The 26,936-nt window shown below is 38.5% G+C and overlaps 3 protein-coding genes across 13 annotated transcripts in view; 1 reads left to right on the forward strand and 2 right to left on the reverse strand.

The window, feature by feature from the left end:
- Nucleotides 1-131: 131 nt before the first annotated feature.
- Zbtb6 (zinc finger and BTB domain containing 6) lies at nt 132-18,445 on the reverse strand. 3 transcript variants are annotated; one of them, XM_031370076.1, is made up of 3 exons: nt 18,362-18,445; nt 4,927-5,097; nt 132-3,957 (listed from the first exon to the last, which is right to left on the reverse strand). In XM_031370076.1, exon 3 carries the CDS (start codon nt 3,946-3,948, stop codon nt 2,677-2,679), a length of 1,272 nt encoding a protein of 423 aa, XP_031225936.1. In that variant the 5' UTR covers nt 3,949-3,957; nt 4,927-5,097; nt 18,362-18,445; the 3' UTR covers nt 132-2,676. The 3 variants fall into 3 exon arrangements, with proteins under 3 accessions (XP_031225936.1, XP_031225937.1, XP_031225939.1); XM_031370077.1 differs by lacking the exon at nt 18,362-18,445 and adding an exon at nt 5,483-5,511; XM_031370079.1 differs by lacking the exons at nt 4,927-5,097; nt 18,362-18,445 and adding an exon at nt 4,479-4,920.
- The window catches only part of Zbtb26 (zinc finger and BTB domain containing 26), a 40,798-nt gene continuing 19,989 nt past the window's right edge, over nt 6,128-26,936 (reverse strand). For 2 of the 8 annotated variants that reach the window (XM_031370073.1, XM_031370074.1), the window contains 3 exons: nt 25,020-25,128; nt 9,659-10,935; nt 6,128-8,231 (listed from right to left, as the gene is read on the reverse strand). In XM_031370073.1, the coding sequence (XP_031225933.1) occupies nt 8,065-8,231; nt 9,659-10,925 (1,434 nt within the window). In that variant the 5' untranslated portion in view covers nt 10,926-10,935; nt 25,020-25,128 and the 3' untranslated portion in view covers nt 6,128-8,064. Of the gene's footprint in view, nt 10,936-17,228; nt 17,513-18,361; nt 18,843-25,019; nt 25,129-26,936 lie in introns of those variants that run through there. The other 6 variants (XM_031370071.1, XM_031370070.1, XM_031370068.1 and 3 more) reach the window with 6 other exon arrangements.
- Nucleotides 18,923-26,936, forward strand: part of Rabgap1 (RAB GTPase activating protein 1) — a 130,506-nt gene continuing 122,492 nt past the window's right edge. Inside the window, exon 1 of one of the 2 annotated variants that reach the window (XM_031370054.1) lies at nt 18,923-19,137. In XM_031370054.1, coding sequence (XP_031225914.1) covers nt 19,103-19,137 — 35 coding nt within the window. In that variant the 5' untranslated portion in view covers nt 18,923-19,102. The remainder of the gene's footprint in view (nt 19,138-26,936) is intronic. The other variant, XM_031370056.1, reaches the window with a different exon arrangement.

Consider the following 26,936-nt stretch of genomic DNA (forward strand, 5'->3'; position numbering starts at 1 on the left):
ATACACATAACTAAAAATATAATAAATCATATGTACACATAACCCCCTCATACACATAATTTTAAAAAACATTATTACTAAAGAGAAAATGGTTCCTTTAAAATTCATAGAAATACACAAACCCAAAGTTCTCCATTCTCATTTCCAGTTTATTGTTTCATACAAACATAATTACATCCAATGAAAAGAGGAAAGGATTTTCTCTACAACAAAGTAACAACTACCTTTTCAAGATCTTTTACACATATAAATGCAGTACATATGAGGTTCAACCCAAACATACTGCCTTTTCTGTCATATTAAAAACAAACAGCTAAAAGTACTTAAAATGAATAAATGCTACACTTTACTTTGTCATACCTGCTTATCTTTACAGATTCTACTTTGCTGAATTTTTCAGAAATGTCATGCAAATGGATACTCTCCCAGGAATGTTTTGGCTTGTTTTACTTTTTTTGTTTTGCTTTTCCTAAAACAATGTCTCTGTATATAAGGCTGGCCTCAAACTTAGCTATATATAAGGAAGGATGGCTCTGAACTGAATCTCTTGCCTCTATCTCCCAAATGCTGGAATTATAGGCATGTGCACTTTGCCCAGCTCCTAGAATCAGTCCGTCCACGAAATGGAAATAAATAATATAAATAACAGCTTTATAAAACACCCTCCCACAAGCAAAACTTTCAAAGTGCTCACAAATTTTGATTTTACAACAATCTTACAAGGCACGAATAAAACATAAAACACCTTCAATCAAAATGTTCCAAACAGTATAGTAGATACCACTTCCTAAAAAAATCCATTGTTTACTGTAGTTTACCCTCTCCACCCATCCCTAGCCCTCCCTTCCAAAATTCAACTCAGGAAGCAAAAATAAGCACTTCAGTCACAAACATTTTCTCTGAGGGAAATACTTTCACAACTATAACTAGCCATTCTTAAGATATGTGGGAAAAAAAATTAGCCACTGAACCAGTCCATTATCTGTTGGAACAAAATGTTACCTTAAAAAAATGTTGTTTCCAAGAGTACTCAAATAGCAGTGTTTTGCTTGTAAAGACATAAATGTCTCCTCTGTTCACATGAAGAATATAAATTTGTAGAAATTTATTTAGAAATAATTCTAAAATTATGAAGATCTAAGTTATTTTATATAAAATTAAGAAAAGTTGATGGACAGGTGACCTGCTCAATATCATTAATTAGTGACTTGGTTTTTGAAGTAACTGTGAGACTTATATTCTTTAAAGTCTCTCCCAGAGTTAAAAATTCAATGTAGAGCATTATTCCCACAAAAGTATCACAAAAATTATATATAATATCCATATGATTTTCACAAACCTCTTATATAGTACAAAGTATATTACATGTTAAAATACAGAAAAGAGTCAATAAAACTTAAATACTGTAGAAATGCTACATATAGCTGAGTTATGTAGAGAAATAAGACAGTTTGAAAGTGAGTTCTTCCTAGGGTCAGGGAAGGTGATATGCCCAGCAGTAAATTTTGCTCTTCATTGTAAGGACAAAAGTTTTGAATGTACAGTTATTCATACAAATGAGACATTATAACTAATTCTAGTAGCTTTTAAAAATTAAACTATTCACCTGATGACTGCTTGAAAAGAAAATGTATACATAGGCAATTCAAAACAAAAAAAGGGCCCAGACATAATCTTAGTGCTCAAGAATCAAGGCAAATTCAAGGCCAGCCTGGGCTACACAAATCATGACAAAAGTAAAATAAGAGATATAAAAAAGTAATGACTTGCTAATATACACATAAATCAAGATCAATAGCATTGTTAGGTTAAAAATATCAAAAAGGAACATAAGATTCCAGTTTTATATCACCACAGATTAGGACAAATTATATTGATGAAGAACTCTTAGTAGAATTTAGAGTTATAAGGGGTGGACTACAAAAGAGCAGCATAAGGGAATTTTGGAAGGTGATAGAACTATTCTGTGAGCCAATTGCAGACAATTAGATATGTATTAAATTCGCAGAAATATAATTCCAGAGGTCAATTTTAGTGCATGTAAACCAAAACAAAAGAAGAAACCCTAAATAGTTTAACAATGTCTTTGATGAAAGTGGAATATTTAAGAAAAGTAACTTGCCAATCTATAACAAGAAAATACTTGCATTGGCCACAGAGTTCTTGATCCAACTATGTTATATATAATCAGGAAAAGGGTCTAATTACAAATTCTTTTGGATATTTAAGTAATGCAATTCTAAAGACATTTTGCTGGCCCCATGTGAATCGGAATTGTGCTTCTTTAGTTTAAGACAGTACCTTGGTGTTCTGGTTAAATTTTAAAAAGAAAATTGCTAGTCTTATCTGCTTTCAATATTAATAGGGATGTGCAACACTATGCTTTCAAATCTTTTTTCTGGTCATCTTACCTCATTAAAGTTCTATATAGTTCAATATTAAATCACTTATCTAAAAACTACAAATCAGAATCTGCAATTACTGAACACTAATACATAATGATTGAGACAACATAGACTCTCATAAACTTAATCACACCACTCACAACTTTGGAATTATTAGAAGTTCAGAATGAATAACATGTGAGAACAAAAATAAAAGATACAGATGGGGGGGTTGATACTACAAATGCTGTATTTTTATAAACAGATGTGTCCAACAAAGTCATTGATATGATTACAATATATTCTGCCGTTTGAGATCAGGCCTGGATAATTTTTCACCACTGCTCCTGCCATGAACAGAGGTTAAGTGCTTTTTGAGAGCAGATTTGTGTTTGAAATCCATATCACAACAATGGCATTTATATGGCCGGTCCCCACTGTGTATGTTCAAGTGGTCCTGAAGCGTGCTTTTAGCAGTAAACGTCTTCAAACACACTGTACACTGAAAGGGTCGTATACCCATGTGTCCTCGAATGTGCCGGTTAAGATTTTTCTTCTGTGTAAATGTTTTCCCACATTGCAAGCACAAAAAGAGCTTATGCATCTTAAGGTGGCGCAGATAGTTGTCTACATGAAGAAAGCCCCGAGGACACCTGGGGCACTGGTGCCTCAAGGAAAAATTCTCATCCAGATTCTGAATCTCATTTACTGTACCATGACTTCCATCAGAATTCTCAGGAAATAACCCTTGATTTGTATTTCCAGGAACTTCTGTCACTCTGTTCTCAACTGTAGAATTGATCAACGAATGCTGCGTTTCAGGGAAATATATGCCTGCTTTGGATGAGGTACAAGGCTGTGAAAACTGCCCATTTTCTACATCATCTGTACTGATGGATTCTACATGGAGGATACAGATTTCACTCTCTTTAAAGCCACCATCTACTGTAGAGAGCTCTGGTGACTGCATTCCCTTTTGCTCTGATGTCAGTGTCTCTGTAGCAGATTGTAATGCATTGCTTTCCTCCTCTTTGACATGGAAATCTAGGTTTATAGGACTATCTTCTGAAATTTCAATGATCTCACAGTCTTTATCAGAATTTTCATCTTCATTCTTAACATCTGTATCTGAAGATTGACACAAGTCAGTGTGTTGGTTATTTTTCATAGAAAGGTCAATTTCCAAATACTTTGACAAAGCTTCTGTGCATTTTTCTACAATGTGAACCATCTGAAGGTAACTGGCAGCAGTCAAGTATTTCAAAAGCTCTTTTCTTTTTACTTCAAGTGCCCCAGTATAGCAGGACAACAGCAACTTCCTGCCAACTTCTGCACTCTGTAGAATGGTGATTCTGACATGTTTTGACTGTGTGAGTAGAAACTGATCTCTCATAAAAGTAGAGCAAGCAGCCAAAATCACCTTGTGCCCCTGGAACTCAGTGTCGTTAATATAAATGGACACATCGCAAAATAAATTCTGCTGTCTCAAGAGATTCATTTTCTGTAGGACCACATCTCCTTGCTGTTCAAACTGGAAGTGTAGAACATCAGATTCAGCAGCCATGGTCACAATCTATGCAAAACAGAGCACAAGCATTGATATAGGATAGGCAATGCTTTATGGTACAGAGTCCCCCACTTCCCAGCATGTATTGGGAAAAATGAAGACCCAAACTTTTGAGTACTAGGAGTAAAACTGTTCCCCATCACCATCTATAAATACAGAAACTCATAATGCATTTCTGTATCATGGTACATAAGTTTTTAAATACCAGTAATTGGTAGTGACACCAAAAAAGTACACTTAACCCCGTAAGTTAGAAAACACAATCTTCAAATTGTCCCACCAATATTGCTAGTTCCATTGTAATTGGCCATTGTAATGCCTTCCAACCGGTATCCTAGCAAAGAACTCTTTAAATATTCTGAATTATCTTCTTAAATTCCCATCCGAGTAACATTAAGATTAAAAATGAGGAAGGAAGAAAAGAAATTGTTCTTATACTTAAGTCGTCCATCATCTCCCCCACTTCCTAGACAGCCTTTCGTTTTTAAAAAGAATTCAAACTCCTTCAGGATTTCATCCTAACCCACCTTTTATAGTTTGATCTTGGTCCATTTTTCATTCACCCAGCTCCTTAATGTTAAATTGTTCATCATTGTACATATTAAAATACCAGGAACACCCATTTGCCTATCTATTACATCTCGCTTCTAGCTCCATTTCCCAATTGGTGCTTTAGCTCCGTTGATCCCAAACCAGAGACTAACGTGACTCCTATCCTCCCGGAGAATCTTTTCCTCCTGATTCTGTGTTCACCCAGTGGGCACAGGCCCACACAGCAGGAGGAGCTGACAGGAATCCTAGACCGCCTGCCTGCCAACTCCCTCCGACGAGGCTCACGGTTCCCACGTCGAGCCTTCCGAAGTCGAGGCCCGACCGGTCAGGCGTGTGCGGCGCCAGGCTAGAGCGGAGGCCACAGCGGGGTGTACTCCCAGGTCACGTCGTCCTTCAGCCTCAACCCCCGGCACTTTCACTTACCGACTAGCAAAACTGGCTTTGAGGCTTCCGCAGCAACAGCAGCCCGGGCCGGAAGATGGACTTAGCCTGGAAGGAAACGCTTCCGGAGTCAACCAGCTTTATTCTTTGCGGAGATTGTGTGGACGCCCCGGAAGAACATCCTGAGATGCTCTTTCTTCCACACTTTTTCCGCTGCAGGAAAGACAGAAAAACGTCCAAATATCAGCGAGTCGGGTCTTTTCTGAACGTTCCCGCTCCAGTGTGAAGCTGTTTGCTACGAGTGAAGAACGCCCAGGGCCAGAACCGCCAATGAGTTAAGGGGCGGAGCCGAAGGAAAGGACCTCTCGGCTCGGTATTGTAGCTGAGCTACTGTGCGTCCTTTCGGGACCTGGTCCCAACCTCTGGACACAGCTCCACCACTCTATTGGCCCTCCCCTCCTCTCCAAGTCGTTTCCAATGGCATCCTCTTCACCCTGCTGCTTTAGACAGCCTACCCCTAAAGGATTCTTCTTTTTGGGTGATGGGAATTAAACACAGGGCTTTATGAAAGTAAAGCATTACTTTCCTCCCCAATTACCCTCTGTCGGCGATTCCGCTAGGCTCCGCCCAACTGCTACCTAGCAACAGTTTGCATAGCCACCTGCCCGGTGCAAGCAAACCTACCTGGCCTATAAGGGCTATTTTGCCTTTCTCTCTCCCCCAGGTCTTCCCGCAGGCCTCTGCCTCTTTCTATCCTTCTCTGCCTCTACCCCCTTTCCAGGTCCCTTAATTTCCCTCAATGAACTTCCATTTGTACTAGGCCTGTCTCATGGTGGTCATTCCTCAGGGGAACATTTTGGCCTGTCGGCCGTTTTACAAAACACCTCAATACCAGTTTATACTGATTACACGATTTCTAAGTTGCACCTCAATTAATTGGGATCCAGTTGAAAATGATCTATCTTCAGAACTGCTCTTCGAAATATATGCCACCCCAAGGGAGGGGGACTATTTAGGACAGTATTTACCTTTCTCTGCATTCTCAGAGTTATCATTCAGAAAGTCCCTATTTGCGAAGTGTAGAGATGGCTGAAGATTATTCTGTGCCCGTTGCCTGGAACAAAGCCTGGGCCTTCAGAAAACACTAATACTGAGCTGCATTTTCAGCCCCTTGCTATCCTTAAGATGTGTTTTAAAGAATTTAAATTCAAACAACTGAGAAATAAGTCAATGACACCACAGGTTAATTGTTAAACTTTTATTAAGGAAACTTCCCCATTAAGTAAAGAGGTAGTTCAAAGTATGTCTAACATACAACAGATTTAGAACAGCCATTCATGAGCTGAAATAAAATGTTCTAAGTTGTTTAGGACAATATTTTAGAAATGGTGACATTAGTCACCTTTCACTTACACATTTTCTAAACTAATGAAAAATCACACCTGTTTTACCACAGAGCCATTTCAGTTTGGAGCTTGTTTTCATATTAAATAATAAATAAATAACAGTAATTTTAAAAAACCAAACTACAGTAAAGAGAGTCCTCTTCCTTTTGAGGTTTTCCTAGGAATCCTTACAACACAAACACTGAGGCTGGCATGGTGGCATATACCTGTGATCCCAGCACTCAGAGAGGCAGAGGTCTAAACTATGTGTAGCAAAAGCTACACACAGTTAAGATACTGCCTCAAAAAAAAAGAAAAGAAGAAAATCAAACGAAATGCTGAGTAACTAAGGTTTACCTCTGCCCCATATAATCACTAGTGTGAAAAACCTTCTTCCACAATAAAATACATGTGCCTTCTCTTTGCTTTAAAAATCTGAGAAACATGTAAGCGAAGAAACCAAGTCCCACCAAAATTAAATATCTCACACAAAAATAAGACCTCTCCAGCCAAGAAATGGAAGAGATCATAAATTAGGTAAGTGGTCTACATTTGCAAACAGAACCAAAAATTTTACTAACAGAAAACCCTAAGAAAGCCGACTTTAAGTCAGTGGTGCTCAACCTTCCTAATATTGTGAGATCCTTTAATACAGTTCCTCATGCTGTGGTGACCCCAACCATAAAATTATTTTCGTTATTTCATAACTTCATTTTTGCTACTGTTATGAGTTATAACGTAAATAAATCATAATATAAACAAAAAAATTCCTATGGTCTTAGGCAACCTCTGTAAAAATGTTACTTGACTTCCCCTCCCCAAAGGGGTCATGATCCACAGGTTGAGAACCACTGCTTTAAATGATGAAAGAAAACAAGGCAATTTTATTCTTATTAGGACATAAATTTGAGACCATCTCACAAAAATCACTGTAAGCCTATAAAGACAGGACCATATCAATCTTATCTTCCTATCCTCAGAATATAACATAGTACCTGGAAATTCCAGTTGATTACTAATATTTGAGGCTGTGGGAGTAGCTCAGTGCTAGAGTAGATGCTTAACATGCATTGAGACCTTGCATTCAAACTCTCCAGCATTAAAAAAAGGGGGGAAAAATCCTTCAGAGTGACTGAAATAAATCAAGAAATAGCCTCCAACCAACCAGAGAGACCAGTATTATTTGAACCCATGCTGTTCTTAGTCTTCAAACTACTAACAGTAATTGGACAAGAATAAGTGTATGGAGCCCCACCATCTTCACATGATGTTCAGAGGAAATATTTAAAACATGGGATGAGGAGAGTCCCACTGTTGCATAGAATTGGTACTCTTTGGATGAATCATGCAAAATTTGGAATGCTAGGAGGTATTATTATCCATACATTGAGTGATGTTGGACATAAAGTACCTACACTCATATTAGCTGACTGTACTCATATTTAAATATTTAGTAGAAATTAAACCTCAAATCTGATCCATGTGTAAATATATCAAATTGTGTCTAAATGTAAATTAATTTAAAATTTTGGATTATCTGTCCATGTACAAAAGTCTGGTGGAAATAAAGTTTCTTAGACAAAATCAGTTTCATATTTGGTTCATTTCCACATTATTTTAATTGCTATTCCCTTAATAGCCAAACCAGTCAGTCATTTAAAAATAGTATAACATTCATCTAGCTAAGAACAATTAACAGGTTAGGGCTGGCTGTACCTAGGTGGTACAGTGCTTGTCTAGTGCCTATGAGACATTGGGCTCAACTTCCAGCACCACTACCATAAAATAATTATATTTATTTAGGTCTTTTGAAGGAGGGCCTCACTCTATAGCCCAGGCAACCCTCCTGTAACTTTGTAAATTCTGAGACTACAGGCACAAACCACCAAAATAAGGTAAAGTTTAAAAAGTAATTCTTACAAGTCCTTCTGTGACATTTTGTTGGTGAATTCTTGGCTGTCTCTGAAAAGCAAAAGGGACTGTTATACAACAGTGAAACAAAACTGGAAACTTTCTGTTAATTTGTTATTATTTCCCATCTTTAAAGCCAAGGTATAGTGGAAGAGATGTACTGGGATAATCATTCATATTTTGTCAGGTGTATTTGGGCCAATGGTGGCCAGGCTACCTGTTTGACTCTAAATGCCCCTATTTAAAACAACAGATAGTATAAGCAATCCTTCGAGAGTTTCTAAGATCTCTAGTAATCCTATCACCTCACTGTAACCCTTGGGTAAGAAGCAGGCTCAAACTAATGTCTAAAATTTACCTCAGGATAAAGAACTGTCTTCTTCCATCCTTTAAGATCAACTCTCAAAGGTAGCAAAAGTAGACAGGGTATTATGTACCTCTAAGACTATCTAAATGCAGAAATTCTAGTAGTTCCTCTGTATCCCATTTAATTTTTTTCATCGATTTCCAAGATGAAGGTACATGTGAAAAGGAAAGACCAGAGACATTAACTCTATGCTGGACAAGTCATGGCCAAACACACCTTTCTTATGTATAAACTGACACAGCTAGACTCCAACGTAAGTCCATTGTTCTCTAGCTCACTTGAGTATGTCTAAAGCACTTCTAATTACAAAAGCATCAACAGGACACATATGTAAACAGATGACCTCTTGTTAGGTCATAATATTTAGGAAACCTTCCATATGCCCAATCTTGTTTTATTATATTTCTATCATTTACTGATTATCCTCCCCATGGCAGTCCCTTTTTGTCTGCAGCAGTTACTGAAAACAATTGTATTCTGGGTTTTAAGGAAATTTCAGTGGGCAGTTAGTGTTTAAAGTACAAACCCACCCACTTCCCCACAGCATCTCCAAACAAGTACAAATGGCAGGAAGCAGATTCACTCATCAGCCTTGGATGAATCACAGTAGACAAACAGAAACTCTATCACATATTTAGGTCAACAGCAGTATCAACTCCTATCCCAGCCTCATTTTTTCCCCCAAGGAAAAATATTAACTTTCCCAAACACAGTTTATTAGTAGAAAGTAGATAACGTTATCTGTTGGTACCTTCAGAATGTGCTTGGTAAAAAATTTAAAATAGTGCCAGTCTAAGACATATATCAACACTAGGTAGACAAATGGAATTATTCCTTAGAAAAGGAAAACAGACATCACAGGTTAAATAACTCAAAAAAGAACCAGGAGAGGACCAAAAGAAAGCAAAGCCACAAGTGGGAGTCAGCTAGTCTGCTAGTGCTTCAACTTACTCACTACCACCTACTTGGAGGCTTTGTAGAAGAACCAAGTGACTTCTAAAGACTCATCGACTATTGCCATACTGGCAGCTCTGGCTGTAAGTACTAAGCCCTGTTCAATTTACACATGTACTGTCACTCCTTAAGCTGAGGACAGCTTGGGTCAGTTTACCTGCATCCAGGACCTGTGTTGCATCAGGTTGTGGCTGACAATTAGAGTCTGTGACTGTTGTACATGCAAAAGAGTCAAAATCCACTGTGAGGTCTTGCACACTCCTCTCATTGGCATTATCAAAGCTGTTTTTGCCATGCAGCTGTTTAAGGTGTTTTCTCAAAACTGGCTTATGTGCAAAAACCATGTCACAATAGTTACATTTATGGGGCTTATCTCCACTGTGAAGGTTAAGATGGTCCTGTAAGGAACACTTCTGAGAAAAGGTTTTCCCACAGATTTTACACTGGAAAGGTTTAATTCCGGCATGTACACGCATATGTCGATGAAGATTGCCTTTCTGAGTGAAAGTCTTGCCGCAGAGTAGACACATAAAGAGTTTGTGCATTTTTAAATGGTTGGCGTAGTTCTCCAGGTGACGGAATACCCTGGTACACTTTGGGCACTGGTGATGCCACTGTAAGCCTTTGTCTACACCTCGAATATTAGGCCCAAAGACATCTTTAGAGGTCATGATGATGTCATCATTGCCTGTGTAAGAGAGGGCATAATTGTGGAGATGGCTCTGGTCTAGTTCATTAACTCTGTTTTCCACAGTTGAGTTTATCAGGGAGTGCTGGGGCTCTGATGAATGTAAAGCAGTGGGTTCAGAAGAAATGTACTGGTTCTGATCTTTTTTACTTCTATCCTCTGATACATCCCCAATAGATTCTACCTTAACAATCTGAATATCACTGTCCTCCATATCCAAACTGTCTTCTGATGGATGAATACAAGGTAAGTCCTGTTTTGGAGAGCCTCTGGCATCTCCCTGTTGTTCTTTTGACTGGGGAGAAGCGCTCTGTGGTTCAGATCCCTCTTTACTATCCATTGGTTGTTTTGGCTTTATAAACTTCCACAGCGCCTGTGTGCACCGTTCTACAATGTGGCTCATCTGAAGAAAACTCGCAGCAGTCAAGTAATTTACCAGTTCCATCTCAGGGAATTCCAGCACACCACTATAACAGGATAAGAGCAATTGTCTCCCCACTTCAGAACTCTGTAATATGGAGATTTTCACCTCTCGGGAATCATTCAGTAAAAATTGGTCTCTTAAGAAGGGGGAACCTGCAGCAAAAACAATTTTATGCCCCTGTACCTCAACATCATCTATGAAAACTGTTACATCACAAAATTTATTCTCTTCTCTTAATTTGTTCATTTTTTGTAACATTGAATCTCCATAATTTTCAAACTTGAAGTGAAGGAGATCTGATCTTTCAGACATTTTGGCAGACCTAAAGGACAGAAATGTAAAAAAGGTGGAATGTAAAAAATTTAAACAATTTAGAAACCTGGATTTACCTTTCAAAACCAAATGCGTTGTCATGCTTGTTTTGTATGTCTCCAAAAAGCTATGATAACAGCTTTCAATGGCTGTTAAAGTTATTTCTTACCATGATCAGGTGTCAACTGTACCCGAGGAGTAGATATATAGAAATGTAAATAACTGGGCATTTGCTCAGTCTTTTAATACACTTAACACAAAAGCAATGTTTAAGTTAGTCCAAAACGTTTATTTTTCACTATCAAATGAGAATTCCATTCAAACAAAAACATCAGAACCCAAGTAAAAACAAGACATTATTTCTTTTACATAAAACATGTTTCACCTACTTTCTCCTAAAACAACTGCTTTGTTTTCCTTTGTTTCCTATTATTATTATTATTATTATTGTGTTAGTTTGTTTTGCTGTATGTATATATGTATGTATGTATGTATGTATATATGCGTATGGCTGTTTTGCCTGTATGCACATCTGTGTGCCATATGTGTATCCCCAGAGGCCAGAAGAGGGTGTCAGATAAACTGGAACTGGAGTTAAAGATGGTAGTAGAGATACTGGGAATAGAACTGGAGTCCTCTGGAAAAACAGCAAATGTCCTTAAACGCTAAGCTTTCTCTCTCCAGCCCCTTGCTTTCTATTTAAGAGTCTACGGGGATATTGCTTACTGAGAACCACCCCCCCCTTTTTGGTATGAATTTATTCATATAACCATTTCTGTGATAAAAATCACAGATTTAAAGAGGCAGTTTTGGTCACTGACAAAACATATAATTCTTTATCCTGTGCATTATGGATAAAACTAAACTCTCTTATAAGAAACATTTCTTTATAAATGGAGAATAAAACAATGACCCAATCTCTGGGGGTATGAGTGAGAATAAGGTAGAGATTCAACACTTATTAGATGGTTCTTTCCTTCTTACCCCTATGTATCTGTTATTTTTCATCATGACAGACTACTAGAATTGATTCCTAAATGCTCTCCTTGGCTTCTAGCCCCTCTTCTTTCAAACAGTACATTTCAAAAATGCTAGGCTAGCCCCTTGGTTATAAGTCAATTAACTAAAACTAATAAAGGTAAATAATGGTATAATACAGTCAACACAGAGGTGCCTCTGTGTAAGATTGAGAACATATATAGCTTAGTAGTAGATAATTTGCCTTGCCACATGTAAAACCCTGGGTTCAATCCACAACACTCTTAAAAACAGGAAGGATGGGCCAGGTAGTGGTGGTGCACATCTTTAATCCTAGCACAGAAATCCTAGCGGAGGCAGGCAGATTTCTGAGTTCGAGGCCAGCCTGGTCTACAGAGTGAGTTCCAGGGCAGCCAAGGCTACACAGAGAAACCCTGTCTCGAAAAACAAAAAAAAAAAAAAAAAAAAAAAAAAAAAAGGAGGATGGATGAATTAGCCACACCAACACCCTAATTCCAGTCTACTAACCACTAAAAGTAACTGGTATTCTCTTTTTATAAACCCATCTTCTATCAGGTCAATAGGTATGTCAGTTCTGTCTTTGAGAAACAGTTCTATAAACCAAGTATGTTAGGAAATCCAGCTTGAATTTTGTGTACTCAACAGTCCCTTCCTCAAAGTCAAGTGAGACAACCAGCTTTTCCTGGACAAATCTAGATTTTTCTTTTCTTTTTTTTTTTTTTTTTTTTTTTTTTTTTTGAAGCAAGGTCTATGTAGCCCCAGCTGTGCTGGAACTCACTCTGTAGACCAGGCTGGTCTAGGACTCACAGAGATCCACCTGCCTCTGCCTCCTGAGTGCTGGGATTAAAGGTATGGGTGCATCATTATGCCTGGCATCACATCTAGATTCTAAAACACAAAATTCATCATCTTAATTTTTCACAGAGTATCAGCTCCTGATGACAAGAGTCTAGATATTATTCTTATTCCTCTTGTGACGGGTACACAATGTATCTACTTGCTCTAAGTTTGTCACATACACTACTCTTGAACACTGCATTCTAGCCAGCCTGGCTCTCTAGTTTTGAGAGGCCCTTGTCTGTCCACTTAGAGAAAAAGAGTTGTCTCTAGGGCCCTTGGCACAGTACTTCTATATAACACTCACACTGCTTCATCAAATACTTCCTTCCTGTCTGAACTACAAATTCCCTGGCATTAGGTGGCAACATCCACATCCTATTTCTCTTCTATTCAAACTGGTGCAGACTATTATACCTAATACCATACCAAACACACAGGAAGGCTCAGTATGTAGTAGTTGAGCCTACAGTGTTAGATTCACAATAAAAATAACCTTGTTACGTAGAGCAGATTGGTGACATTACAGGTTTGGGGCCACAAGGGCCTAGAAAGGAATGAAAATAGTATTATGAAACAAGGAAAAAATAGTAAAAGCTTTTTCAGAGAACTTGATAACTGATAATGAGAAGAATATTAAAAACAAAAACAAAACCTCAAGCTGGGCCTGAAGGCACAAACCTATGCACACAGTATGCAGTGGCTGAGGGGGTTAAAATTCAAGTTCCAGTCAGCCTGAGCTACATAGTGAGATCCTACCTCAACAAAAAAATCTTTAATCTTGTAGCTTAGCTGAATGCCACAGAAAGAACTAACCTTTAGGAAGGTGGGGCACGTGCATATTAATAATCACAAAGGGTAACTTTTCCTCCTGTGTGGCATTCTAGATGCAAAGAAGTGAATGTGGCAGAGAAGTCAATGAGTTTCAAACATTGGGAATATTATCAACATTTTGAAGCAGCCAAACTATATTACCACTGGTCAGTTTTAGTGGCAATAGCTTTAAAATATTCATTCTGTAACTCCAACAGTAAATGTTGAAAATGTTGAATGTTCCACTTTAGCCAGAAATAATAAAAATGACCATTATGTCAAATGCCCAAACAAAAGTGCCATTCATTTTTTGAGTTGAGCTGATCATGAATTCATGAAGCTGACGAGTATTTTCCTAGTCATAATCAAAAGTGAACACTGTTTTCAGCTAGAGTGAAGTAGCACTCAGAATATTTTATGACAAATGTATTCAGTTTGGAAACGTGTCCCTTGTTCCTCTACAGATGAACTAGAGTTCAGTTTCACTTGCATCCCACTCATGAGTTCTCCAGAAACTTATCAACATGAGCAGCCAAAGAAGTGTCTCAAGAAAAAGCCTGTTCTTTTTATCTTTCTGCTCCAGTCCAAAAAAGTTATGGAAGTTTGTTGTTTACTTTAGGAAGCTTTTCCTGGTACCTATCAGCCAAATTACCCCTTTAATAACCTAGTCCCAGGTCACACACTTTAGCCATTAGTTATTTCCTATCATTAGTCTCCTTTCCCAAGAGGTCACTACTTATTTGAAGACAAGGATCAACTGTCTATTACACTTTACATAACTCATTAAACAAAACACAGCATTACAGTGACTCCTTGATATTCACTGTGAAATTAATGGCCTTTAATAGACATGATTTTCAATATCAAAATTATCTTTTTTAAGATCTTGAGAAATCTTTAGATCTTGTAGATCTAAACGATTTTGCAATATCTTTTTTTAAAAAAGAAAAAATTCTATTAAATAACTGCTCAGTGGTAGACTGTGTACTTATTAAATGTAGAATCCTAGGTCTAATTCCACCACCATATCTATTTGCACAATATATAATATAAAAATAAATGCATGTGTACACACACCCAAACAAACAATATAAAGATATAATAATCATCTAATAGGATTAATTCCTTTCACAAAATGATACCTAATTTCTGCTGAATTCGTGTCATATTCCAAATATATGCTAGATGCTTTATCTAAATTAATTGACATAGTCCTAAAAATCTCTATTGGTATGTTAATATTACCCATATTTTGCCTATAGAAAAATGAAGCTGAGAGAATATAAATTATATGGTTAAATTAAAAGAGACAGGGCTGGAGAGATGGCTCAGTGGTTAAGAGCATTGACTACTCTTCCAGAGGTCCTGAGATCAATTCCCAGCAACCACATGGTGGCTCACAACCATCTGTAATGGGATCTGATGCCCTCTTCTGGTGTGTCTGAAGACAGATACCGTGTATTCATAAAAAATAAATTAATTAATTAAAAAAAAAAAGAGGCAGAAAATGCTGCTAGTTGGGTATTGGTGGCATACACCTTCAATTCCATCAGAGGTAGGTGGATCTCTATGAGTTAAAGGTCACCCTGGTGTACAGAGTGAGTTCCAGAACAGCCAGAGCTACATAGAAAAACCCTGACTCAAAAAACCAGAAACAAAGCAAAAGACAGCTGGGCAGTGTCTGGGAGTCCCACGCCTTTAATCCCAGCACTTGGGAGGCAGAGGCAGGTGGATTTCTGAGTTCGAGGCCAGCCTGGTCTACGGAGTGAGTTCCAGGTCAGCAGGGTCTACACAGAGAAACCCTGTCTCAAAAATCCAAAAAACAAAACAACAACAACAACAAAAAGCAAAAGATAAAAACAAGAAAAAGAACGAAAATGCTATTTGTTAGAGCTGAAACTTGTGCTCAAGTTATGAACTGATATATGAAATAATGGGACATTACATTATGACTTTTGTGTCTTTTAGTTATACTTCAGCAAAATATTTATATCTAAACACAAAAAGTACGAATTAAAAGGAAATTTCTGTAACCACAGAGGACTAGAATGACAAGCCGCTTATGTACTGACTAATACTACTACAAGGACATTTATTCTTGACTTTGCCTCATGCCTTTATCCTATTATTACTTATCTCAGGTTTTGTTTTGATTTTTTAAGGACTTATTTTGTTTTTATTAATTTGTATATATGTCTGTCTGCAAGTAAGTGTGTGTGTGTGTGTGTGTGTGTGTGTATTTTCTATGTATGTACATGCAGGTGCCAATGGAGGCCAAGGGATCCCGTGGAACTGGAGTTATGGGTAACTGTAAACCGCAGGGTACAGGTGATGGGAACCAAACTCCAGGACTCAGCAAAAGGAGCAAGTAGTCTCAGCCACTGAGCCATCTCCTCAGCCTTAGGTTTCTAGTCATTCTTTTTAAAAACTATTATTTTTCTGGTTTGTTTCTGAAGCATCACTAAAGTGTGCAAAGGTAAATACAGTCTTAAAAGGTCTGGTTTTGTTTTGTTGTTATGCTTCTTCCAGATAATTCCACAGAAAAGCCTGTCTCTTTTCTCAGTTTCATTTCTTCCGTATGGTAAGAATTCCTAAGTCCCTATCCTCATTACTAAATTTAACTGATTTTAATCTAAACTTAATATACTAGGAAATACTGCTCTAGGTATTTAATGTTCAAAAATGATGATGCTTACACTCTTGCACTAGCCAAAACTCAGCAATTTGAAGATAAGAATATAGAGGAAACGGCTAAGTGAACGGCCTTTTACAATACCATCATTTTAACAGATCAAAATAGAAATGATGAGATTGTGACTATATAGAGAAAATTTAAAAAGAATTTAAAACAAAGAACCAGCTAAACAATGATCTTGCTCATCAAGGTAAAGAACAAGAGAGAAATGATCAAAATAATCCTAAAATATTTGGCTTGAGTGGCTGGATATCTTTGTATGTCATTCAGTTAACCTTAGGACAAAAGAAAGAAAAAACATATACACAATATAACATAAACTCATCACTTACCTCTTCGCACCCTCACTATCCTTTTGATTAAGGTCTCCTTTTTAATCAAGAAGCCTGTCCCCCTTCTTGACTCCCACCTAGTCACAACCCAGTACAGTGAGTTCAGTATGGACTCTGGAATCGTATTTCTAAGGTTAGAACTCTGCTCAGCCACTTACTCAGGGTTATGGCCACGGTCAACTGCTTATCCAGTCTGTTTCAGGATTCTTTTCAACCAATAATAAATGGGGCTGCTAAGGAAAATTAAATAAGCTCATCATTAAAGAAGACTTAATTGTTTTTTGAGCATTTGCCTGCATGTATGTATGTGCACCACTCGCATGCTCCATGCATGGAGGTCAGAAGGTATGAGATCCCCTGGAACTGGAATTATGGTGATTGTGAGATACCATGTGAGCAACGAGAACTGAACCCAGGTCTTCTGCAAGAGCTATATAACCACTGAGTAATCTTTCCAGCCCATTAGTTCATTTTCAAAAGAGCTTGGAATGGTGGCTGTTATGTGCTCTTTAAACATGTGTTCAGTAAATAAACAAATCTTTCATGTTTCTCCAATTTAATATCAAACCAATTGAGGCCTCTGATATTTTATATTTCATTACCTCATCTACTAAAATTGCTTTTTACCTGTCCTGTTAACAAAAAAGATCCAATGGATTCTCTTCAAAATTCTCTCCTGATATCTGGGTCACTCTAGTTGCTTCAACCCTGTGTTCTTTTCTACCTCTTACTGTTGGCTCCAATTTGAGTTCCTGCTTCATTAATGTAGCCATCGTCCTTCGAATGGCCTTCTTTCTCAGTGCTCCCTCTATGATGCCAACTCTTCTTATGGGCCACAGGCCATGAAGCTTAGGCTGATCTCCATGTCTTCGTTCTCAACTCTTACGCTGGACAGCTGTATGTGGCTATCCCTTTAGATATAAATTCAAACACAAAAACTGAATTTGTAATTCTTCATGGTTTTATTTCTCATTATGGCATTACTATTCTTCAAATGGCAACTGCCTAAATTCTAAGACTTACTTTTTCTTCTCTTTCAATGTATAATTATCTATGACACATTAGATGTCTCCTTTCTTGTCTCCTTTCTTGTAACAATACCATAACTCTACTTTAGATTTTAATGCATCTCACCAGGACATCGTCACTTTTTCAAAATAATCTCAAACATAAGTACCTAGATTTTAGCTAAGAGAACCCAGAGTCAGCTATTTCTATTCTATAGACTTCCCAGAGAATAAAATTACTTTCTGCAGTACAAATCTGACCATATCAGTTTCCTGCTGAAAGAGCTTCAAAAAGATAACCCATCTCCTTTAGGATTAATTAAACCTTTCACTGTTTGGATTTCACTTTACTTATCCAACTGAAACTCCATCTTATGTACACAACCTCCCCGTTCCTATTCCTTCTTCTCATACATAGTCTTTAACTTCTCAGTACCACTACAACTTTTCTCTTTTTCAGAAAAAGTACTTTCACTTGATAAAGCTCTCTTTATCAAGAAGTAGGATTTAGAGGCCACTCTCTTTCTACAGGCTTCCCAGCAACTGTCCTTAGAGCAGTTAATGAAAGTAACCTATTGCATACCCTCCGCCCACTCACGAGCATCAATTTGTGTGTGTGTGTGTCGCTTCCAATCTTGAGATGAACACTGGATATTTGACGAACCTCTAGGGCATGGCATAGCACCAGTAATTCAAAAGGTGCTGTAACCCGCGGCTGAACAAGGGTAAAACCCATCAAAACCTGGCACTTACAGTAGTCTCGCGGTTGGCACTGAAGGCCTTGCCTTGGCTAGCTCCCGCCGTTCAGTTTTCTGCCGGCCTCAACTGCAGTACTTTTTACAAAATGCCAGAGTCTGGCTTCCTGGCCAGCCACAGGGCCCTATGTAGAGGGTCCCAGGAGGCGGTCCCTGGGGCATCCTGAGACTCCCCACAGCAGATTGGGGAAGGGGAAGAAAGTGGGATCCAGCATCGGCCAGTCCAATGGCTCAAGAGTCCGGGGGCCTAGACCAGCTCCTTGGCTCCCATCCCAGGGCAGGTTGCGGCCGATCCAGGTCCCCACGGGGGCTCCATTTCCAGAGACCCCGCACCCTAGCCCGGCTCCCGACTGGCCTCGGAACTTACAGACCCGGGGGGAAGGCCGCCATCTAGATCTGGCAAAGCCAGGAGCTCCAGCCCCTCGGGGCTCCGGGAAGGGGGAGGGGCAGGCAACCTGAGCCAAAGGGGGACCCAACGGAACCGGAAGGGCAGCCCTGGCCGGACAAAGACAACTTCCAGGTCCCATGGTCAACTCCGCCAATCGGAATGCTCGGAGGACGACGGGCCCCCGAGAGGGACTTTCCGCGTTGTAGACGGGGCGCGGGGCGAGGCCAGGGAATCCGGCCGCGGAGGCTCTGCTCTGTGAGCTCTGCAGCTGCGATTCTTCGGTGGAAGGCGGGCCGGAGCTCTGTTCTTCGTGGCTGCAGTAACGAAGGGCTCCCGCCGACTGTTGCCTGCATGGGCCTGAGCAGTCTGTCTGCGAGCAAGCCGTGGTAAGTCCCTCCCGCCCAGGGATGTGGACTCGCTGCGTGGGAACCTGGAATGCAGAAAGCTGTTTGGTCCCCTCCCTTGTGGATACTGGTGTTTCTTAGGAAATCTTCCTTATGTGTTCCCAGGTCAATCTCTTGCCTTCCTTATCTTTGGTTACCCTAGCTGTTCACAAATCTGTCGTTAACCTAAATACCTTTCTTGAGCACCGGAGCCAGCTACTTAGACCGATTTCCTGTTGTCCAGTGTTTAGTGTGTCTTTTTTGTAACAAGTTCACGCTCAGGCCTACCTAGCTATAGTTCTTGGTTGGTGAAAGAATCGTACAGGTCCTCTTCCCAAAGAGAAAATGTGGAAATCATTCTGAATTCCTTTTGCTTTGCCAATCCACTTAATTATTGCGTTCTCTCCATTTATTTTATTTACCGTTTGGTGGCGCTATTATGAGAAACATAGAAATAATTATCAATTTAATCGTTTAACAATCTTAAAGCTAAGTGGTTTTGTACAATGTTGTATAACCACTGCTAGCTATTCCCGCTTTAACACCTTGTATTATTTTGTGGATATCCATTTTCCGTAATATCCTTTGAAAAGGTCGACTTTTTTGCCCATTGAGTGGACTTTTTGGAAATCAGTTCGCTTTATGAGAGTTTCTTACTGGGCTGTCTACAGTACGGTGATCTATGTTTATCCTTGTGCTAGTACCATACTGCTTTAATAATCGTGACTTTGCAGGCAGTTTGGCGTTTATTGTGAGTCCTCCATTTTTATTCAAGACTGTTTTGGTACCTCAAGATGTTTTTTACTTCCATTTGAATTTAGTATCAGGAATTGGACCTAGAGCTTTTCACGATACGCAAATACTGTACTACTGAGCTATGTCTTCGGCCATACTTTTGTATTGATTTGAGGATTGACTTCCATTTCTTGGGAAACGGCTTTTGGAACATTTTTTGGTTTTCGTTTTTTTAAATCTGTAGATTGTTTTGAATAGATTTTTTTTTTTTTATGTCTTCCTGCCCATAAACACAAGGTACCTCTTCAGGTCTTGTATATCTGTTGTTTTCAGAAGTGTCTTTTTAGTTTTCTGTATTCTTGGTTCATTTACACATTTTATCAGGGTCTGCCTTAGTTTTCTTAGTGCTTATTGCTAGTGTTGTAAGAAATACATTTTTAAAAAGCAGTGCTTTTAAAAATGCACTGTTTGCATAGCTATGTTTGCATAGCTCTTGCAATTCATTCATTTATTCGGGTAGCCCCTCTTGTGGCCTTTTTGATCTTTTTTATTACACGTTGGTGTAGTCTATGGAAAAAAATAATTTACTTCTTTCCAACAGGATACCTTTTTTTTTTTTTTTTTTTTTTTTTGTCTAATAGGGCAAATAGTTTTAATACAATGATGAACAGGAGTAGTAACAGTAAAGTAGAAATAGACATCCTTGTTTTATTCCTGATGCTAAGAGGAACTTTCTTGGCTTTATATTGAGTATATTTGTTTCACTATGAATTCTTCATAAATACCTTTATCATGTTGAAGAATTTTCTGCAAATTCCAAACTTTCTGCAGCATGCTATCTTGAACAGATACTGTCTCTGCATCAGTTGAGATGATCATATGCCCCACTCCATGTTCTAATATATTCCTTTCATTTATTATGTTGAACCACTTTTTGTATCCTATATTAGGCTGAACCTACTCGATCATGGTAAAATTCTTTTAATATGCTCTTGGATTTAGGTTTATATTTTATTGGTTATTTTTACATCTACTCTTTAGTGTTATTGATCTATATTTTTATTTAGCCAGAATGCATTTGTCTGGTTTTCCTATCAGCAATGCTGGATGTACAGAATGTGTTAGGAAGCATTGATTCCTCAAATTTTTGCAAATTTTTCAGGGAAAAAGCCTGTTCCCTCTTTCTTTAAATATGTAATAGAACTCACTGATGAGACTGTATGGTATGAGACTTTCCTTGTTGGGAAATTTTGATTGCTAAAACAGTCTCTTTACTTGTTATAGGGTTATCTTCTCTTCTTGAACCAGTTTAGGTTATTTATGGTTTCTAGAAATCTGCCCTTTTCTTTTTTGCTTTCTAATTTTTGATATATAATTATTACAATAGTCTCATTTTTAAAAACTGTTATAACATTGATAGTAATATATCCCTAGTTGCATTTCTTATTATACTTATTTGTATATTGTCTCTTTTCTTCATTAGCCTGGCTAAAGGTTTGTCAGTTTTGTTGGTCTTGTTCAGAATTTTTGCTGATTTTTTTTTCCCTTGCTCCTTTTAATCTATTTTTTAAATTTTTAAAAAAAATTTGTGTTGCCGGGCAATGATAGCACATGTCTTTAATCCCAGCACTTGGGAGGCAGAGGCAGGCGGATTTCTGAGTTTGAGGCTAGCCTGGCCTATATAAGGACAGCCCGGGCCACACAGAGAAACCTTGCCACAAAAACAAAACAAAAAACAGAAAAACAAAAACAATAAAAACGTATTTGTGTTAGATTTGGTTCTTTGTTTTGTTTTGCTTATTTTGAGACAGGGTTTCTATTATAGCCTGGCTGACTATCCTAGAGCTGACTGTGTAAACCATGCTGGCCTCAAACTCACAGAGATCCATCTCTGCCTCCCAAGTTCTAGGATTAAAGCCATTCACCACCATGCCTAGCTTGCTTGTATGTATACACACACACACACACACACACACACACACATATTTTGTAGATCCTTCAAGTATAAGGTTTAGGTTATTGATCTGAGTGTTTTGTCATTGTTGGTTTGTTTCTTTTATTGTGTTTTTGAATTTTGAAACAAGGTCTAGTCCAGATTGGCCTTAATCTTACCATTTAGCCAGAGCTTAGCCTTGAATCTGTAATCCTCCTGTCTCTGCCTTTCCAGTACTGGGATTACAAATATTCACCTTCTATTCCACCACAGCCACCTCTGAAGTATTTTTTAAAATGTAGACTTACAAAACAAAAAACAAACAAACAAAAAAAGCCGAGCAGTGGTGGGGCACGCCTTTAATCCCAGCACTTGGGAGGCAGAGGCTGGCAGATTTTTAAAAAGTAGACTTACAGCTAAATTTCCCTCTGATGATTGTCATAACAACAGCTTATAAACTTTAGTATGTATGCTATATTTATTTCTGAGTAGTTTATAATTGCCTTTGGCTTTTTTCTCTCACCCATTGTTTTTTCTTCTACATGTTTGTGAAACTTTTCTACATGTTTGTGAAGTTTCTTCTTGATTTCTAACTTCATCTTGTTATGTTGAGAGAAGATTTTTTTTTATGTGGACTTAAAATACATTGAGGCATGTTTTGTGGACTAGCATGTTGTCTCTTCGGGTGACTCTCATAGTGCTTAAGAAGAATGTGTATTCTGTGGTTACTGTATAGAATAGTCGATATGTTTATGTTAAATATAGTTGGGGTTTCTTGTGGTGTTCAATTTACTTTCCTTCCATATGTCTATCTGCCCATCTTTGAACATATAATATTCTAATTGTTTGCTTTGAATTCTTATTTTAGAAAGACTTATCTTGGTTTCAGAATTTTCAGTGGACCGTGACCACCAGAATGTGACAGACCAGAGCAGTTAGAAAATGAGTATTCTTCTAGTTTTTTAAATTTTCTATATTGGGGATTGACCCAGGGCCTTGTATATGCATGCCCCTTATTGTTTGTTTTGATCACTGAGGTGTAAACCGAGCCTAGCTACCATTGTTTAACTCTATATTTTGACAGAATTTTTAGGAATTTTAAGGGACTAGTATCTGTATTGTTTCCTTTTTACTCTATTTGGAAACAAAAATTAGTACATTCAAAAGCAACTGCTTGTATGGAAAGTAGACATCTACTGTGTATAATCAGGGAGGATACAAGCTCACAAAAGAGCAGGAAAATGTTTTTGCTAAGTTCATCCTGAAATCTAACACAGAGAGAATTAATTTGTCAACCAATCAACCAAAAAGATTAAAACTAGTCTGGAGAGATGGCTCAATGGTTTTAAGAGCACTGGCTGCTCTTCCAAAGGACCGGGGTTCAATTACCAGTACGGCAGCTCAAAGCCATCTGTAGCTCCAGTTCCAAAGTGTCAGATGCCTTCTAATCTATGGGAGGTCACTAGGCACATGGACTGGCATCCCACCTACATACATAAAAACTGGATGAGGGAGACTTTGACTTTCTACAATAACCACATATGATTCAAATGTCTTTTTTTAGTAAATTCAAATATCACAAAGCAGGTGGTGGGGAGGGGCGGCTGGTGTCACACAGCTTTAATCCCAGGACTTGGGAGTCAGAGGAATAGCTAAGGTTACATACATAATAAGACCCTGTCTTTTTTCTTTTTTTTTTTCTTTTTATTTACTTTATGAGTACACTGTAGTAGCTGTAGCTGTCTTCAGACACACCAGAAGAGGGCATCAGATCCCATTACAGATGGTTGTGAGCCACCTTGTGGTTGCTGGGATTTGAACTCAGGACCTTTGGAAGAGCAGTCGGTGCTCTTAACTGCTGAGTCATCTCTCCAGCCCCTAGACCCTGTCTTTTAAAATGAAACAAAACAAACAAAAAAAGCAGGGCTGGAGAGATTGCCTAGTGGTTAACTTAAGAGCACTTGCTGCTCTTGGAGAGGGCCCAGGTTCAGTTCCCAGCCTATGGCACTTTATACAACAGTCTATAACTCTGTGTGATGATTTCATGTCAACTTGCCAAAAGCTACAGAAACTTGAAAGAAAGGAGCCTCAATTGAGAAAATCCCTCCATAAAATTATGCTATAAGGGGCTGGGGAGATAGCTCAGGGGTTAAGAGCACTGGCTGTTCTTCTAGGGGTCCAGAGTTCAATTCCCAGCAACCACATGGTGGTCCCAACCATCTATTAATAATATATGATGCCCTTTTCTAGCATACAGGTGTACATGCAGATAGAGCACTCATATACATAAAAATAAATTAAAAATGATTAAAGAAAAAAAGATTGTGCTGTAAGCAAGTCTGTAGGGCATTTTCTTAATTAAAAATTGATATAGGAGGACCTGGTCCACAGTGGGTGGGGCTACCCCTGGGCTGGTGCTCCTGGGTTCTGTAAGAAAGCAGGCTGAGCAAGCCATGGGAAACAAGTCAGTAAGCAGCACACCTTCTAGCCTCTGCATCAGCTTCTAACTCCAGGCATCTGCCCTGTGTGAGTTCCTGTCCTGACTTTCTTCAATGATGAACAGTGATGTGGAAGCATAAGCTAAATAAACCCTTTCCTCCCCAAGTTGCTTTGGTCATGGTGTTTTATCACAGCAATAGTGACCGTCACTGGGACACTAGTTCCAGGAGATCTGGTTCCTCCTTCTTGCTTCTGCAGGCACCAGACACACATGTGGTGCATTTAACATTCATGCAGGCAAAAGCAAAACACATGAAAATAATAGTAAATACATTTTCCTTAGAAAGCATGAAACCTATAAAGAAACAGTAAAGTATGGCCAATTCCAAAGGAAAAAAAATAAGTCCACAAATTGTCCCCAAGAAATATTTAACTAAAAATAATATGGGGTGTTGGTGTTGATCAAACCCAATGACCCATGCATTTTAGTCACATCTGACAAAGACTTTAAAACAACTATGTTGTGGTTACTCAAAAAATTAGTAGGCATCATGAATGAAATCAAGAAAGCAGTATATGAACAAAATGAGAATATCATGAAAGAGAAAGAAATTATGAAAAGGAGCTAAACTAAAATTGTGGCTTTTGAAAAGTACAGCAATGGAAGTAAAATATTGATTGATGGGGTTGGGTAGATGGTGCACTCAGTTGTTCCAGTGTTTGCTGTACAAGCAGAAGGACCTAAGTTCAGTCCCTACACAAATAAGCCAAACCTTACAGTGAATGCTTGGAGTCCCCGTAATGAGGAGATAGCCTCTGCAGGATCCCTGTAGTTTGATGGCCAGCCAGTGAATCCTCATCAGGGAACACCAGGACAATTAGAGACCCTGTTTCGAAAAAGCAAGATGCACAGTACCTGAATAATCACATATGATGTGCTCTGTCCTCCACAGCACATGGCTCACATATATATGCTCCATGCACACAAAAATGATTGGAGCACTTCTAAAGCATATTTGAGCAAGCAACAGAAAGTAATCAGGAAGCTTGAAAGTTTGGATGGGCCAGGCAGTGGGGGTTCACCCCTTTAATCCCAGCACTTGGGAGGCAGAGGCAGGCGGATTTCTGAGTTCAAGGCCAGCCTGGTCTACAGAGTGAGTTCCAGGAGAGCAGGGGCTACACAGAGAAACCCCTGTCTTGAAAAACCAAAAAAGAAAAAAAAAAAGAAAGAAAGTTTGGATGGGGTGTATTTTTAAATACCCTAGTTACTTCTTCCTTATATTTAACTTTTTTCTGTCCTACACAGCCTCCAGACTCTTACTTACCTCCTGTTTTGCCTACCAGTAATACCATAGTTTTCTCTTGAAAACCTGAAAACCCAAAATATGATATTGTTACTGTCCCTGCAAAAAGCACCTTTCTGTCTATAGATAGAGCTGTATTTACCTCTTTTTAGCATTCAGAGATCTTACTGTTCTGGCTGTTGCTTACCAACATACTTTAACTCATAATAGCCCCAAATTCTACACGTACACTGTACTCATACAATAAGGTTTCAAAGCCACCTGCTGGTAAAAACTAAGCATATTAAAAACTCCAAATTAGTTTTCTCTGAATGATATAAGTTACTTAGTGACATTGGTAGGCACTAAAATAGACTAAAGTCTATATTTTAAAAGGACTCTGGTTACATGGTGTTCCTATCTTGAAACAGCAACAATGAAAAGACTCTACAGGAGCTGAGAAGTTAACCTAGGAGGTAGAGTGCTTGCCTAGCAGGCAGAAACACCCTATGTTTGATACCACACACCAAGTATAACACTGGGTATGTTGGTGAATGCTTGTAATCCCAAGCATTGGGAGGTAGAGTTAATAGGATCAGAGGTCCAAGGTCATCATCTACTAAATTGAACCTAGGTTAGCTGGATATACATGAGAGATACAGAGAGAAAAGAAGAAGAGTTAGAGTCTGTAAGCAAACACCATTACTAAATCAACATCCCATGCTCTACACAATAAGTGATACTATGTGCTAAATAATTTGCATTGTATCTAATACCAGGAAACAAATCTAGCACAACATCCTAGGTGATGTTCATTGAACCTCCTGATACAGCTTCTAGTTTGCAAAAATACAAGGTTTAGAAGACAAACTTAGTAACTTATTGCAGACTTTGTGAAGCAAATATTCAAATCCAGGAATTTTTTTACTTTTTTTTTTCTTTTTTTAGTTACCTGCAAAGAGCTATTCGTTTTTAAATTGCACATTTTAAAAACACTTAAAAGAAAAAAAAAACACTTAAAAGGCATAACTAAATGCAACTTATGGTCAAATAATTAAATGTAGTAATCAGAAGAAAGGTAGGTGTTATTAATTTAAAAAAAAAAGAGAGAGAGAAAGATTACTAGGGCAGTGGTGGCACATGCCTTTGATCCCAGCACTTGGGAGGCAGAGGCCGGTGGATTTCTGAGTTTGAGGCCAGCCTGGTCTACAGAGTGAGTTCCAGGATAGCCAGGACTATACAGAGAAACCCAGTTTCGAAAAACCAAAAGAGAGAGAGAGAGAGAGAGAGAGAGAGAGAGAGAGAGAGAGAGAGAGAGAGAGATTACTAGACTGGTATGTTATTCCAGCATTTGGGAGATGGAGGCAGGAGGATCAAGAATTTGAGGCTAGCCTGTGTCAAAAAAAAAAAAA

This window comes from Mastomys coucha, unplaced genomic scaffold (genome assembly GCF_008632895.1).
Source record: "Mastomys coucha isolate ucsf_1 unplaced genomic scaffold, UCSF_Mcou_1 pScaffold15, whole genome shotgun sequence".
Taxonomy (NCBI): Eukaryota; Metazoa; Chordata; class Mammalia; order Rodentia; family Muridae; genus Mastomys; species Mastomys coucha.

Bases quoted from the DNA above. Each gene is read 5' to 3' on its own strand.
- Zbtb6 (XM_031370076.1), bottom strand. From the start codon at position 3,948: ATGGCTGCTGAATCTGATGTTCTACACTTCCAGTTTGAACAGCAAGGA.